Source organism: Macrotis lagotis, chromosome X (genome assembly GCF_037893015.1).
Source record: "Macrotis lagotis isolate mMagLag1 chromosome X, bilby.v1.9.chrom.fasta, whole genome shotgun sequence".
NCBI lineage: Eukaryota > Metazoa > Chordata > Mammalia > Peramelemorphia > Peramelidae > Macrotis > Macrotis lagotis.
In genome coordinates this window covers 409,680,298-409,696,250 of record NC_133666.1, presented here as the reverse complement: position 1 = coordinate 409,696,250, position 15,953 = coordinate 409,680,298, and the positions used below count along the sequence as shown (strand labels likewise).

The 15,953-nt window shown below is 32.5% G+C and overlaps 1 protein-coding gene across 1 annotated transcript in view; it reads left to right on the top strand.

Moving 5' to 3' along the window:
- The window catches only part of PREX2 (phosphatidylinositol-3,4,5-trisphosphate dependent Rac exchange factor 2), a 401,699-nt gene that overhangs the window by 216,219 nt on the left and 169,527 nt on the right, over positions 1–15,953 (top strand). Inside the window, exons 20-22 of the mRNA XM_074202053.1 lie at positions 4,325–4,442; positions 8,438–8,622; positions 11,199–11,360. Of these exons, the coding sequence (XP_074058154.1) occupies positions 4,325–4,442; positions 8,438–8,622; positions 11,199–11,360 (465 nt within the window). The remainder of the gene's footprint in view (positions 1–4,324; positions 4,443–8,437; positions 8,623–11,198; positions 11,361–15,953) is intronic.

Below are 15,953 nucleotides of genomic sequence, written 5' to 3'. Positions count from 1 at the left end.
TGGATAAGGAAAAGACAAACCATTCCATTATATTTTCCTTTCCTTTTTAAAAATTTATTTTTATTTTTTTCATCCATGTGCACATGTGTACTTTGAAGTTAGAAATGTTCTTCTACCTATATACATATTTTTTGATAAACATGTTTACAGATTAGTCATTTTCGGTAGAAGGAATTAGGATTAGGGGAAAGAGATACATAAGAGATAATTTTTATTTCCATATCTTTTCCAAGAAAGCCCCATGGACAAAGATTTGGTCCATGGGGTCATGAAGAGTTAGACAGAAGTGAGCAATGAACAACTGGATAACAACAAAATTTATGTACTTATTAGCCTAAAAAAAGTTAAGGTAATATGTTCCTGCCTTTATTTGAAATGTAAAGCATGTTATATTTTGTCTGACACTGGTTAATATAGAATTGCATCATAGAGCTAAACTGGGATGGAGAGATATTAGAGTTCTTTGTGTTCAACTTCCTTAATTTATAGATGAGGAAACTGAGATCTAGAGAGGTTAAATGACATTTTCAAAAGGTGATACAAGGTCAAAATGACAGAGTGGGATTAAAGTCTAGGTTCTCTAATGCCAAATTTAGCATTCTTTTGAGTGTCCTTACTACTTCTCCAATAATTTTCAAAACTTGTTTAGTGCTAAAAACGTATCCTTATTGACAAAGAAAAAGAAACATTTACAACCCTACTGCATGAAGGCATGTTAAAAAAAATGGATTCTTTTTATCTCTGCTATTCAGAAGGTAAATTGCTTTATTTTTTTAATTCAGATTTGTGAAATGAGAGGGTAAAACTCCATTTTTAGATACTTAGAATTGTGAAGAGATTTTAATGATTTTTATCATAAAATCTCAACTGCTGGAAATATTTTCAGGGTCATTTAGTTCAACATGGCTGACTAAAAATCCTAATGTTGTCATCCGGGCTTGAAGAATTCCAGTGACTGGGGACGCTCAACTTCATGAGGCAGTCCATTGTTCTATTTTGGACAGTTCTCATTGTTAGAACTCTTTTCATTCCTTTCCTGCCAACCCCATTCCAGGTCCCTTGCCATTATATTGAGTTGACATTTGCCTCACTGTAACTTAAACTTATGGTATGCTACTCTGTCCTCTTGCAGGGGGGAAAAAAAGAAATTGCATTTTGTTGTGACAGTGTTTCCTTCACCACCCTTCCATTTTCAGATTGTTTTAGTGGATCAAATTTGGATATTATCTTTAACAGAATACATATTGTTGATGACTTTTATTTTTCTAGGACCAAAATTTCTCCTAATATCATACCTATTTTCCCCTCCCCAGAAAGCAATTCAGAATTATAGAAATATTTTTAAATAAAAGCAAAAAAAAGAGGAAGAGAAAAAATCAGGAAAACTGATTAATACATTGAAAACTTCTGAAAATTCCTCAATAGAGGAACAAACCATTGCAAAAGAGAGGGATTGAAGTGTCTTTTCATATCTTCTTTTTTCTATTTAATATTTAATTTTTCCAATATATAAAAGCAATTTTAACATTTTTAAAATTTTACGTTCTGAATTCTCTTCCTTTCTACCTTCCCCTTGCTCTCTTAAGATGATAAGTAATTTCATATAGATTATACATAGACATTCATGACACTCTTTCAGTGCCAATGAGTTCCCTATGTATCCATTTCAGTCTTTTTTTAAAGGAAACTTCCTTTATTCTTCCTTATCAGAATTGTTTGCATTTGTACTATCAAACTTCTATTCCTGACAGAGTTCCAACCCCATTCATTTATCTTTCCTTATAGAATTTTAGAAAATACTGTCATTTTTTTATTTTTATGAAGTTTTTGAAATCCCCTTTCCCCAGATCTAATGTGGTCAATAAGGTGTGCTTAAAATTCCTCCTTTTTATTTAGAAATTCCTAACATAACATGCTTATTTCTTTTAAAAAAATTCAGTTATCAGACATTTATTTTTTTCCCTCTCACCTCCTGCTAATTAATGAAAAGAAAGGAAAGAAGAATTAAAAAAATGGAGGAAGAAGGAGTGACAAAACTTTTCTATTGTATAGACATAGTCAAGGAAAAAATTTTGGAGAGATGTGATTACTTCTTAAGATTTTCATCATTTTGACATAGGCAGTTAGTTACTTATAGTTTGCATCAGAATATGAATATTTATTATTATTATCATTGTTCTCTTCATATTTGAAGTTATTTATTCTTTCCTTTCCTTTCATTTTTGAAGTTATTTGTTCTATTTATCTGAATAAAAATATGTACCCTTACCAGTCAATGGTGAAATGGAATGCTTAGTTTTGTAGTCAGACCTTCCTTCTTATCCTGGTTATACCATTTATTATTTATGTGATCTTGAACAAATTACTTAGTGTCAATGAGTCTAACTTTCATTGCCTATAAATTGGGAACAGTAATATGAATATTAACTATATTATTAGGAATAAGGAACTTTATAAATCAAAACTTTATGAAGAAATATAATTTGTTGTTATCCTTGTTCAGTTATGTCCAACTCTTCAAGATTCCATTTGGGGTTTTTCATGGAGTGGTTTCTATTTTCTTGTCCAGCTCATTTACAGATGGAGAAACTGAGGGAAACAGGGTTAAATGACTGGCCCATAATCATATAGCTAGTAAGTATCTGAGGCCTTGACCTCAGGAAGAGGAGTCTTACTATTTTCAGAAGTGGAAGTCTATTCACTGTGCTATGTTGCTGCCCTATATTACTGTCCTTCCACCTCAGCATTTTCCTGCCAGATGAAATTTATCCTCCTGCTAGTGAGATAAAAAATAGTATGAGCTTATGTCTAAATTAGAGAGGATCAGCCCATATTGAGCAGAGGGGTTTCCAGAGAAATGTAACAAAGATATTCATGTTAACCTCATGTTATCATGTATAATTAAAATACAATTGTAATTTGTTACAACATATATTTTTATAAAAATTTAGGTTTGGAAACAAGTTTTATCTCTTGCTTTCTTTTATTTAATTATTATATTAATTTATAGCTAATTCTTTAAATTAATTTCACTGTAAAAGACCATATCATTATTTGCTAAAAAGAGTTTTGAAAATTGTTTTGGATAATAAATGCAATATTTTCATTCACCAAAACTTTTCCTCCTTTTATAGAATTTTTAAAAGTAACAGTATCTATTTGTTTTACTTTACTATACTTCTTCATAGAATTCATTATAACTTACTTCTAAATAATTATCAATCAGTGAAGTGATCAGAAGACAGGGAGTCAGGTGGAAAATTGGGTAAGAACTGTTGTTAATTCATTCCTGAGCCTTTGTGACCCCCATGGACCTTTGAAGTTCTCTTGGCAAAGATACTGGAGTAATTTGTCATTGCCTTCTTCAATGGATTAAGGCAAACAGGGGTTAAATGACTGGCCAGGGTCCCACAGCTAATAAGTATCTTAGGCTGGAAGCAAACTTGGGTCTTCATAACTTGGGTTGGTGCTATATCTATCCTTTGAGCTACCTCACTGTTTCTATGAGTATGAGAGGATCTACATAATTCATAATTTTTAATCAGTCTGTGGTTAATCAAGAGTTAATCATATTTTTTCATCATTTACAGGAACCTGATGTTATTCAGGTTACAATAGGAATAAATAGACAGTTCAAATTAACAGTGCAGAACATTGATCTGTTGTCACTTAATAGGTTTATCACTATTTTTTTCTGAAAAATATTCATCTTTTAAGGTGATATACGCTTGGCACTTCCTTCTTGATAATTTTATTCCTTTCCTCTCTCTAAAGAACACAAGAACAGTTGTTTTAAATACAATGCAGAATCATTTTATTTTTCAGAAAGGGATTAGATGAAGAAGTAATTTTCAATGACACCTAAAATATGGCTTATTTTTAAACAAAAACAACCATATTGAAATAAGGGACTGCAGGAGCCAGATTAAATATCTCATAACATCATAAGAACATAATGTCATCAGTAGAATCTCAATAGATTATTGAAATTATGTTAGACAAATTTTAAAACTTTATGGTAAAGATGTCATTCAAAAATTCCTAATTCATAATTATGTTAACTTGTCACAACTTTTTAAGTTTCACTGTGTGGTTTAATAATGTTCATTTACTTTTTTACATTTTACATTCTTTTTAGAGAAGCTACAAAAATAGGACTAAAAATTTTAAACCATTTATAAATTATATACTTTTAATAAATATTAAAATGAGGGAGTTTTTATTTTATATTATGTGGTCTTATTTTACATGGATGCATATATACTAGCAGGGACTACTATAATGAGAGAACATTTATACCCTTTGGAATTCTTTCCCATTTCAGCAAGATTCCATACAGTGGGTCTATAACAGTATTGAGAGTGCCCAAGAAGATCTACAAAAGACAAATTCCAAACCTCCTGGGGATGATGGAGGGGATGCATTTGATTGCAAAGTGGAAGGTATGACTTTTCCCCTTATAACACTCTTCTTCAATCTGTTTATCCTATAATTATGGTTCTTCTTCAACTAAAATACTTCAATGAAAACACCCTACTGTTCAAAGAGAGATGGAAAATCTCTTCCTTTTAATATCTTTATGAAATTTATGTTTATTACCTATATTATGTGAAAAAGTGAGATCTTTTTTTCCATTGTCATTCATTATCATTCTGAAATGACACATAATTCTTGAACTCGAGACTATCTTAGATTAAAACTTTCATGTAGATGGTTTACTAGTTCAGATCATTTAAGTACTAAGTATTCTGTAAGAAATAAATGCAATACTAGTATATATTTCAGAAATGTGCTACAGTTATAAAATTGAAAATTGACTTTCATTCTAAATTTAAGACAATCAATCTGGCATAGGTTTTAATACTCTCCCATGCCAAGTAAGTCTAAAACTCTACCTTTGTAACTTCACCCTTTACCCACATTCTGAAGAAACTTGCCTAAAAGTCAAGCCTTTATCTTGTAATTAAAGACTTGAATCTCCACCCTTGTGGTTATTTTTGTCCTTCAATTTTTGAAGAGGATCAGTGACTTCCTGGGGTGATGTCTTAGCTTTGGAGTTAACAGAGATGTACAGTTCTCAGTCTCCACTCTCTCTTCCTAAGTCATTGAAGTCCAATGACTAAGACTTAGTCTTAGAACTAAGACTAGGTCTTAGAACACCAGAACAACTGATGATGGTTACAGATATAGTGGATAACCTTCCTGCCTTAACAAACTCTAGAACATCATTGTTCCTGTTTCAGCCACCTTCATGGCTTTTGGAACAAATTATTCACATCCTCCCATTCTAGTGGGAAAAGTCTTCACATGCCTCAGAAAGATATCCTCCTGATCCACCAATACATTTCACATCTCTTGATAACTCTTATCCTGGTTTAACCTGTCTGCTGAGATGGTTCACTAGACTGTGACTGCTATGTATGCAACAACTTCTTGGAGTCAGGGCAGTTAGGTGGCACAGAGGATAGAGCCCTGGCCCTGTAGTCAGGAGGACCTAAGTTTAAATCCAGCCTCAGACACTTAAAAATTGCCTAGCTGTGTGATCTTGGGCAAGTCACTTTTAACACCATTGCCTTAAATAAATAAAATTTTAAAAACACAACTTTTTGGAGCTACAAGTGAGAGTTGGGAGAACCAGCAGGTTGCTAAATATAGATGAGCAGCCTGAAGAAGACTCAGAAAGCCCTCATATAAGAGGTGCTAGCCCTCCCAACTACTCCATATACCTTTCTAACAACCTTACTCATCACCCATGTAACTAAAATTCAAATTGATTCAATCAAAGCCTCTGTTGTAGATTGCACCCAAATCCTTCAGTAATTCTATCATCAAAAGATTACTCCCTTATACCAAAAAGGAAGAAAGTGGAAGAAGTTGAGATTATTCTTAGCATACCTCCTCCTTAAAATATGAACAATTAGGATTGTCTTTGCCTATGACAAGGGAAGCTCAAATAATGTACTGTCAAGCCAATCAGGAGGAAGACATACCTAGGTTAAAAGATCCTGTGAGCCCTTATTCAGGGTCTTTGAACATTGAGAGAAGGCATTTACTGAAGTTTTTCGTTGTTGCTAGCCTAACTAATAAATTGATTATGCTTGGACTTTTATCTCTCAGTTTACCTCAATTTTCAAATATAATGCAGTTTGAAAGGGCATGAAATCAAGAAAATTTATTTTTGTTAACTCAAATCTGGCCTGTTAACTTAAAAGTCATTTAACTTTGTCTCAGTTCCAAATTTGAAAATGATCTGGAGAATAGCTGGATACTCCAGAAAGATACTTCAGTGTCTTTACCAAGAAAACATTTAATGAGTTTATGAAGAGTTGAAAACAACTGAACAGCAACCTCACAATTTGCACAATATTTTATGTTTGCTTGCTCATTTAGGGCAGCTAGGTGAAACAATGGATAGAGTGAAGGGCTGAAATCAAGAATATTATCTTCCTGAGTTCAAATCTGACCTCAGATACTAACCATGTGACTCTAGGCAAATCACTTAATCCTATTTGCCTTAGTTTCCTCATCTTTTAGGTGAACTGGAAAAAAGAAATGATAAAACATTCCATATCTTTGCCAAGAAAACTTCAATGAAGCCACAAAGAACTGAATACATTACAACAACTCAATAACAACACCATGTGTCAGAAATTATGCCAGGCACTGGAAATTCAAAGAAAAAATTAAGCAATCTATGAATTTCTTTTGGTCAGTCAACTTTGATATGGACAAATGATTTCCTTTTACCTTTGAAAACCATTTCAAAGTGTCTGTGTACAACATTGCATGCTAGGCACTAGGAATATAAAGATGAAAAAGAACTCCCTTAACCTAAATATACATTTATTGGAAATAAATTGCAGACTTAGAGTTGAATTTAGTTTCCATATGGTATATCCACCCTCTTCTCTCCATAAAAAAAATCAGCTGAGAAAATAGAAACTCAAAGAAAGTACATAATTTCACCAAGACCACCTAGGTAATATGTGACAAAAGCTAGGATTTAAACCTAAAACATGTAACTCAAAACTCAGCATTCTTTTCATTTGACCACACTACTTTCCCTGCCCCTCTAATTTTCTTGCCCCATGGCTGCTGATTGGTATTGCTTAAACATAGGTATGACCATGTCATTTCTTCTACTGAAGTAGTTTCATTTAGTCCCTAGTGCCTTTTGGAGAAATAAGCAAACTCCCTTCCATGTTATTTAAAGCCCTTTACAATTTGGCTTCAGGTAATATATTACAAGTTAAGCACAGTAAGAGCTACTTTCTGCTAACTACCAATGAAACTACATCTGACTTTTTTTTTAGGTTTTTTTTTTTTTTTTGCAAGGCAAATGGGGTTAAGTGGCTTGCCCAAGGCCACACAGCTAGGTAATTACTAAGTGTCTGAGACTGGATTTGAACCCAAGTACTCCTGACTCCAAGGCTGGTGCTTTATCCACTACTCCACCTAGCCGCCCCACATCTGACTTTCAATAGAGGTGATGCTTCAGATATTCAGGATTCCTTCTAAACCACTTATATTGTTCTTAGGATATAGTCATAATTTCATTTTGATTCATGCTTCTGTGGATCTGTTGCCATAGTTATTCTCCTTTTGGCAGATGCTTAATTAAGTATTTATTGATTAGTCATCCCTCTACCCACATAGCATATGATGTTACTTAGTGACTTGAGTAGTTGGTTTGTTCCATTGAATAGCCAAGAAGCTCCTTGATGAACTGCCTTTTATACCTTTTTTGAATGAGTCTGGATGTTCTTACTTAAAACCTTATTTTTGACATGTCATATTTCCTCACCAATAACACTCCCATCTGAAAGAACTATTAAAGTAGCACTATATACTCCTTGTATCTTATCACATTTGAATGTCATTATTTTGAAGGCAGCTTTGTTGGGTACAGAAAGTATTGAAGTCAGAAAACTTGAATTGGAAACCTGACTTTTTGGGCAATAGGTGCTGTGATCTTGGGTACTGATCTAGTTTCATAATGTTTAGAATGAGACATTTGTACTTGTTTTATCTGTCTGTAGTTTCCGATTAAATTGGTTTTATGAATGTTTTTATTCTTACATGATTAATTCTTATTCTTGACATAATTTAAAAGATTTATTAGGTAGAATTTGTTGAATAAGTAACTTAGCATCTCTCAGCCTCAGTTTCCTCATCTGTAAAAGAGGCTTTTTTTCAATTATATGATCTTTAAGATTCTTTCTACATCTAAAAATGTGATCCTATAATCCTTTCTCTGATTCTGTCGAACTTATGGCATATGTATATAGCAAAAGAGTCATCAGGAAATTATCAAGAATTATCATTACCTTTGGGATAGTGTTTTCACTTGCATGGGCAATAATGATCTCTTGAGTTTTGTTTGAATTTAAGAAAGTATTTCCCTGAATTGACTGAATTAAAATTTTCTTTATTCTAGAGGTAATTGACAAGTTCAACACAATGGCTATCATTGATGGGAAGAAGGACCATGTTAGTTTGACTGTAGACAATGTCCACCTGGAATATGGTGTTGTATATGAGTATGATAGCACTGCAGGCATAAAATGCAATGTGGTAGAAAAAATGATTGAACCCAAAGGTTTCTTCAGCTTGACTGCAAAGGTATGAGAACACTTGGGGTGAATGGGGCGCTAATGAATATAAGCATTTTTATAATTAATGCCTACTAGTTAAAAGCAGGTAAACCAATTTATAAAAAGTTAAGAAGCTTAGGGCTGTAATTTTTCAAATGATTTATATATTGAACTGTTTTTTCACTGTGTTCAGCTATAACTTTCAATTCTATTACTCCACCCATATCTGTTTACATATTCTCTATTTCATTGATTTTTCCCTATATTTAAATTAGTAAAAAGAAATTTTGAGAATTATTGGTATATAATATAGGTCAAGACCTGATCATTATATTCCCTTTTACTCTTATTTTTATACTTTCTACAGAAATATTCAAATATTTAAAATAAAAATATAGATTAGATAAAATGTCTCTCTTTTTCAGGTTTTTATTGAAAAAACCTTGGGTTAAAAATGATTATAACTTTTTTTTCTGTGGTCATTTCTGGCTAATTAATTAACTCAAATCTGTGTTTAAAAGTTCTTAAATATTACTATTGTTATATGGTAATTCATGTTTTTAGTTTTATATAATGAAAGTCTACATAGATAAACAATACTAAATTTGTAATCCTGGGAAGACTCATTTCATACTATTATATGTGTTTTATTATATGCATCAAAATTATTTTGCCATCATTTATAATTTTACATTTAATTATCATTGGTATAATTCTTTTATGAAAGTCAGCATTTCATATTTAGAATATATTTGAATAATTATCTAATAAAATGAATCATGTGTTTTTGAACAACTAAATAATAATATTGCTGGGTTCCTGATTGAGAGATGTTTTTAAATTCATTTTAAACTCTGAGAATCTAGATGGTGTATCAATGAATGGATTCTAAAATACCAAATAAAATAATTTTCAGTGTTCTTAAATATAGGATAGGCAACTAAATTTAATGGGAAGATTAATGGTTTTGGGAACAAAAGATCTGAGTTCCAATTCTAACAAAAGCTTATGACAAAAGGTATATCACTTGCTTCACATATGTAGAACGGGATAGTAATTTCACTTTCAACCTGATGGCTTTTGTGAAGAATACATATTATTGCATAAGTGTTGGCTATCCACAGTCCTTTCCAACAACTTTTTTGTGGCAGGGAGGTGTGATACTAGACTCTCAAAGGCAATGACAATGGCAAACAAGCTCTAGTTAATCCTATCAAGTTTGGTTTGGATAGGTTCATCACCATGTTGGCTAAGGGTGATAGATAGTTTGGCCACAGCAGTTGTGGAAGATCATCTACTGAACTGTAAAATTGTCTGTTCTTATTTAAACAAAGGAATACTCACACTGACAATATGGAAGATCTGAGACTTACCCTGCAGCCCATGCTACTTCTGTAATCCCTCTTCTTCTCCATCCATACCTCATTTTTCCACCTACGCTTTGTTTATGTTTTTTTTATGTTCATAACATTGAAAAAATATAGGACTAGAATTTTTCTACAAAGTCCTTACTTGTCATATCTGTCTATACCGTACTAGGTGACTGATTGAAAGACTAGTCATTGTTATTCTCCTGTAAGCATTGAATGATATTAAAATGACCTCAGGTTTGGCCTAGGTGTGTATGTCTAAATAGTTTTAACAGAGATATTTCCTGATTTCATAGACAGAAAATCTGACTCTTGATTTTAGTTTGTCTCTATTTTTTTTTCTTAAAACATATGGATATAAAATAATTATTTATTATTAAAGTCATTTTTTGAATCTTGAATCTTGCATCATAAAGTAATTTTGAAGATGTCCTCCCAAGGAAAACCAGATCCTTAATTCAGAAATTTGTTTTTGAATACCAGATTTACGTAATTCACTCTTCATTTTTCAATGGGGAATCTGTCTTAGTTTCATTTTTCTTTCCAGGTTTATAATTATTAATTTAGTAGATAATAGGATGACAAAGGTTCAAAGATACATTGAATCTTAAAATTCAATTAGAATTCAGATATATTAAATATCCCACACTATTAATTTCATTTCATTGTAAAGTCTCATAATCTCAATGTTAAAACATATTCACTATATATACAACTGGACTGATTATTAAATAGACTTTATTCAAAAAACAAGCCATGTGGAGAAGCTGAGATAAAAATACATGATGATTTATACTGTGATGAAAAATAAATTGTTTTCCTATAGTTGTAAAAACTAATCTATCCCTTTCCCTCTATAATTGAAAGAAAATAATTCTAAGTACATTGCCCCTGATTAACATTTATAATATTTATTTATTCATAAAAGTTTGGCTTGCTGTACAGGCAAAGAAAGTCTGCAGCATTCATAATTTGAGTCATCATCAGTTGTTCAACTTTTTAAAATATATATGTATATATATATATTTGAATATGTATAGATATTTAAATAATTAAATATATATTATATATATACATTTTAAAAATACACACACACACACACACACACACACACACACACACACACTTCCAGTTACCTCTAAATGTATGAAATAAATCTGGCCAGTATTACTAATCAATGACTCTTTAATTTAGTTGATTTTAATTTCTTATTTTGTTGTTTTTCCTAATACAGATTCTTGAAGCTCTGGCCAAAAGTGATGAACATTTTGTGCAAAACTGCACTAGCCTAAACTCTTTAAATGAAGTCATCCCTGCTGAACTCCAAAGTAAATTTAGCACCATTTGCAGTGATAAAATTGAGCACATACATAGAAGGATATCTAGTTACAAAAAGGTAAAGATATTATTATTTTTTAATGCAAAGACTAGTTGATTGGCAAAATTTCATTCAACTATACTATTTTCTTTTACAAATGTTTACCAGTTCATGGAAATTAATGATGAAACCTACTAGTCTATACCTAATAGGATTCTAAATGTGCAATAAGATTTCATTTTTGAACATGAGCAATATGTAAATATATTTTGTTTAATTGAATATTTATTCCATGGTTTTGCTTTTCTTTTTCTTTCCCCAAAAATGGGGAGAGCAGGAGTTAGAGAGAAGTCTTGTGATAAACTTCCCTCCTCCCCTCCAAAAAAAGAAAAAAAAAAAGAAAAGAAAATGAGGGCTTATGAAAAATTTTTTATGCACAAAAGAAAACAGACTGAAGGCCTTTGGAAACACAAACAAGCAAGACAGATTTAAAAGTTTTCTGTTGAATTTATTAAATAGTGAAAAGGAAAAGTGAAGTGTACTTAAAATATTTGTAGTTTAATGTTTCATCCTCTTTTTATATTCTACTTTGTATTTGAAAATGTTTGTTTTATTAGTGTTGGTTGACTTCAGAATTTTAAAAAAAGGTGAATAATTGCTTTAGTGTTAATGTCCCATATTGCAATTTTAAAACCCTACTTACTGAAAAGATTGCTTAAATTTCAAGAAGTGTTAGATTTAATTTAACTCTTTATTTCTGGAAAGTATCCCATCAATGTTCTTTCTTGTATGCAAATGTTAGGAAACACTCTCCAAGTCTTTCTCCCGACACATGAGACTTCTTTGAAGACAAGCTAGAAACATTCTACAAATGCAAAATATGATTACTGTATTCTGTCAATAAGTAAGGTTTAAAAAGAAAATCAAGACATTTCGAAGTTAGCTGAAATACAGTAACAAAGGAAATGATGGTGTCTTGGAAACTCAGTATGCCCAGGTTGCAAAATCTTGTGTGAATTTCATCCTTGGAATTCTGGAATGTCCCATCTATGTCCTTTTTTGTTACCTATACCCACAGGTTGGCACCAGTTTTTGTAAATGGAAAACGGAAATCATTGTAGTTGGTACAATTAGAAGAAATATCTTAGGACTTGATCTGACCTAGGCTCTTATTGGAGCTTTGTTTTCCAGGTGTGGTGCAATCTGTGTATAGAGTTTGACTTTTAGAGCAATGGGATTCACTAAGGTAGACTGACAATCAATCACCTGTGAATATTTCCTACCTTGCCCCGAAACTGGGAGAGAGAGAGAGAGAGAGAGAGAGAGAGAGAGAGAGAGAGAGAGAGAGAGAGAATAAAAGAGAAGCTTTCTCTTGGATAGGATGTAGTAACCACAAGAAAACCACCATAAAGTCCTAGAAGGGGAATCATTTATAGGAGTGCCAGAGTAACATCTCTATTTGCAAATATACTGCTATGCACATAGCATGACAAATTTGTGGTACATAATAAACTCTTGTTGAGTTAATTGAGAATTCATTGCAATATATTATTTTCTTCATACAGAAATAGAGCTAAATGTCCCCTTTAAGAGAAGGTTGTGCTGTTGTTTGGTGATACTCAGCAGTTTTGAATAAGAGAGCCAAATAATGTAATGTTTAAAGTTCTCAAAATCTGTTGGTTCTTGTCCTTCATTATCAAAGTAGACCAAAAATGACAGCACTATATTTGAGACAAATTGAAGTGTGTCCTACTGTGGCTGATCAGACCGACATGAGCTCAGAATGCTCTACCACAGGTCGGGTACAAATAGTCCATGTGAACCCCTGGGGTGCTTACTCTAAAATTATGGATGTATGTTTCCTTTGAGCTGCTTCAATTCTACCTTCCTCATAGAGTGCGGCCCCCTCAATGATGAGGGCATGCCATGCTGGTCAGTCCTGTACCAGTGTCTCCCATGTTGTACAATCAATTCTAAAGTTCTTCAATGAGACCTTCAGGGTGTCTCGACATCACTTCTTCTGACCCCCTTGTGAGCACTTGCTCTGTGTGAGTTCTCCATAAAATAGTTTTTTTGACAAGTGTACACCTGGCATTCTAATAACATGTCCATCCCATCATAGTTGCACTCTAGTAATGTTGAAATGCTAGGCAGTTTAGCCTGAGAAAGAACCTCAGTGTCTAAAAGTCTATTGAGCAAAGTAAACATATTTCTTGCTTCTAGTGTTCTGTAGAATGTAGAGATTTTCAAAATTGTCCATTCCGCAAGAAAAAAACACTGTGGCAGAGCTCTGAGTCGAAGACACTTTTTTATAGGGTCCATAGTCCTCTCCAACAAAGTGGAACTCAACTCTTCACTATCTCAGATGCCTACTTCCTAAGATGCCTTGGGTTTTTGTGCTTTATACCTCAACAATTCAAATAAAGCAGACCAAAAATACAGAATCTTATTGGTTTATAGACTTTGTCCTTGTCCCTCTATGAGGGTCTATATGAAAGACAGAATCCCTTTGTTTGACAAATGGGCTTGTAAGAGTTATCTTGATATTTCAGGAATTCTTAAGTGGATAAGCAGGCTTATGGGTTTGGGCTGATAAGCAGATGTCAAAGTATCTACATGAACTGACAGGATAGTAGAAGGGCAGGCCACAGTATGGCAACCAGAACATTCATTGATTGTGTGCTCATGGTCATCTCTTCATGTTGGGAAATAGAGGGGTTTCAAAGGACAGTGGAACAACAGAAATAGCTGGGGGACTTTCCTTGTAATTTAATCACTTCTTTCATACTGGCTTGGTCACAGTGAAAATTAAGACTGTAGGTTCTCTATTAGCTTTCTATGACTAAGCAAGTGAATTTATAATCTCTAGTTCACAGTTCTGAGGCCTGTTATCAGAACTTAAAATCACTGTCCTTATGGAATCATATCAGATTGATTAATATAGACTGGAATAAAATTGAAGTCCAATAAATTATCTATCATCTTAAAAGATATGCTAGCTTCATTGACTCCCTGTGTACTTAGAGCTTTACTATTCTTGGTCTGTTTTTTCTTGGATTTTTGTAGTTACGTTATTCTCTTCCCCGTTCTATAGACTAATTGTTAGCAAAGTCTCATGGAGAATTTGATTATAATATAGGCATTTGTTCTGCTTCATAATGGCTCTCATTTACAAGGCACTAAGGATATACACAAATTGTTATTACAAAAAATACTGTGAGATAGATAATATAATTCTTCTTAACCACTTTTTAAGTATATAAGCTAATGCCTAGAGAGGTTCATCAGTTTGCCTTATAGCTGCTTAGAGTACTAAGTTCTTAAATTTAAGAGCTAGGATTCCAACCCAGATCTTTTGGTTCCAAGTTCAATATTCTTGTTACTATCCACAATGCCTGAGAATTTCTCACATCTAAAATAATATACTTTTATATGTGTATGTATGTGTTTGTATAGGCATCTATGTCTGTTTTTATCATGTCTGTTTTTATAGGGATCTCACTGAATGTGAAAGAGAAAATCCAATTACATGTAAAGATAGTTTTCCAAAATTCATTTTTGTAACATTTTGAATTCCAAATTTTTCTCCATCCCTCCCTTCCCTCTCCTTTCCCTAAGACAGCAAGCATTTAGGTTATACCTGTATAGTCATGTTTAATGTATTTCCATATTAGTTATGTTATGAAAAAGAAACAGAATGAATAAAAGGGGGAACTCGTGAGAAAGGAAAAGCAAGAGTGAAAAATAGGGTGTTTTGATCTGCATTCAGACTCCATATTTTCTCTGGATGTGGATGGCACTCTTTTATCACAAGTCTTTCAGAATTGTCTTGAATCTTTGTATTGCTAAGAAGACCTAAATCTATCATAGTTGATCATCACACAATTTTGTTGTTACTGTCTACAATGTTCTCCTAGTTCTGCTCCCTTTACTCAGCATTATTTCATTTAAGTCTTTACAGGTTTTTCTGAAATCTGTCTGCTCATCATTTCTTATAAAAATGTATTCTATTACATTTATATATCACAGCTTGTTCAAATACTCCCCAATTAATGGGAATCCCCTCAGTTTCCACTTCTTTGCAACCACAAAAAAGGTTTACTATAAATAGGAATAAATAGTTTTGTGCATGTGGGTCTTTTTATGATCTCTTTGGGATATAGACTTTGTAGTGGTATTTGTAGGTCAAAGAGTATGTAGTTTTATAGTCCTTTGGGTATAGTCTAATAAATATTCTTAGTGAGTTGTTATGGTTAATTGATTAGGTCATGGTCACCCAAATTATATATATATATATATATATATATATATATATATCAGAGAGAGGATGTGAATCCAGATCTTTCTAGCTAGAAGTCCAGTTTTCTAACTGCTTTGTCATGATATCTCTCACAATAAGTACAAAATATGATAATATAAAATATGAAATAACTGAACTTCATGAAAGAAGTATAAACTTATTACTGTTCATGATCTAAGGTGAAAATGTTCATTATTGATTGCATAGATAAAGAAATACATAATGGAAATCTTAGGATTTTAATTGCTCTTTAAAGCTAAGAATGGCATTTCAAGATGGAAAAAGTTGTGTCTCATTCCAGGAAAATGGAAAAGTATGAACAAGAAAGAAATTGAAAAGAACAGAACCTGTTAGAGGAAGATGATAGAAAG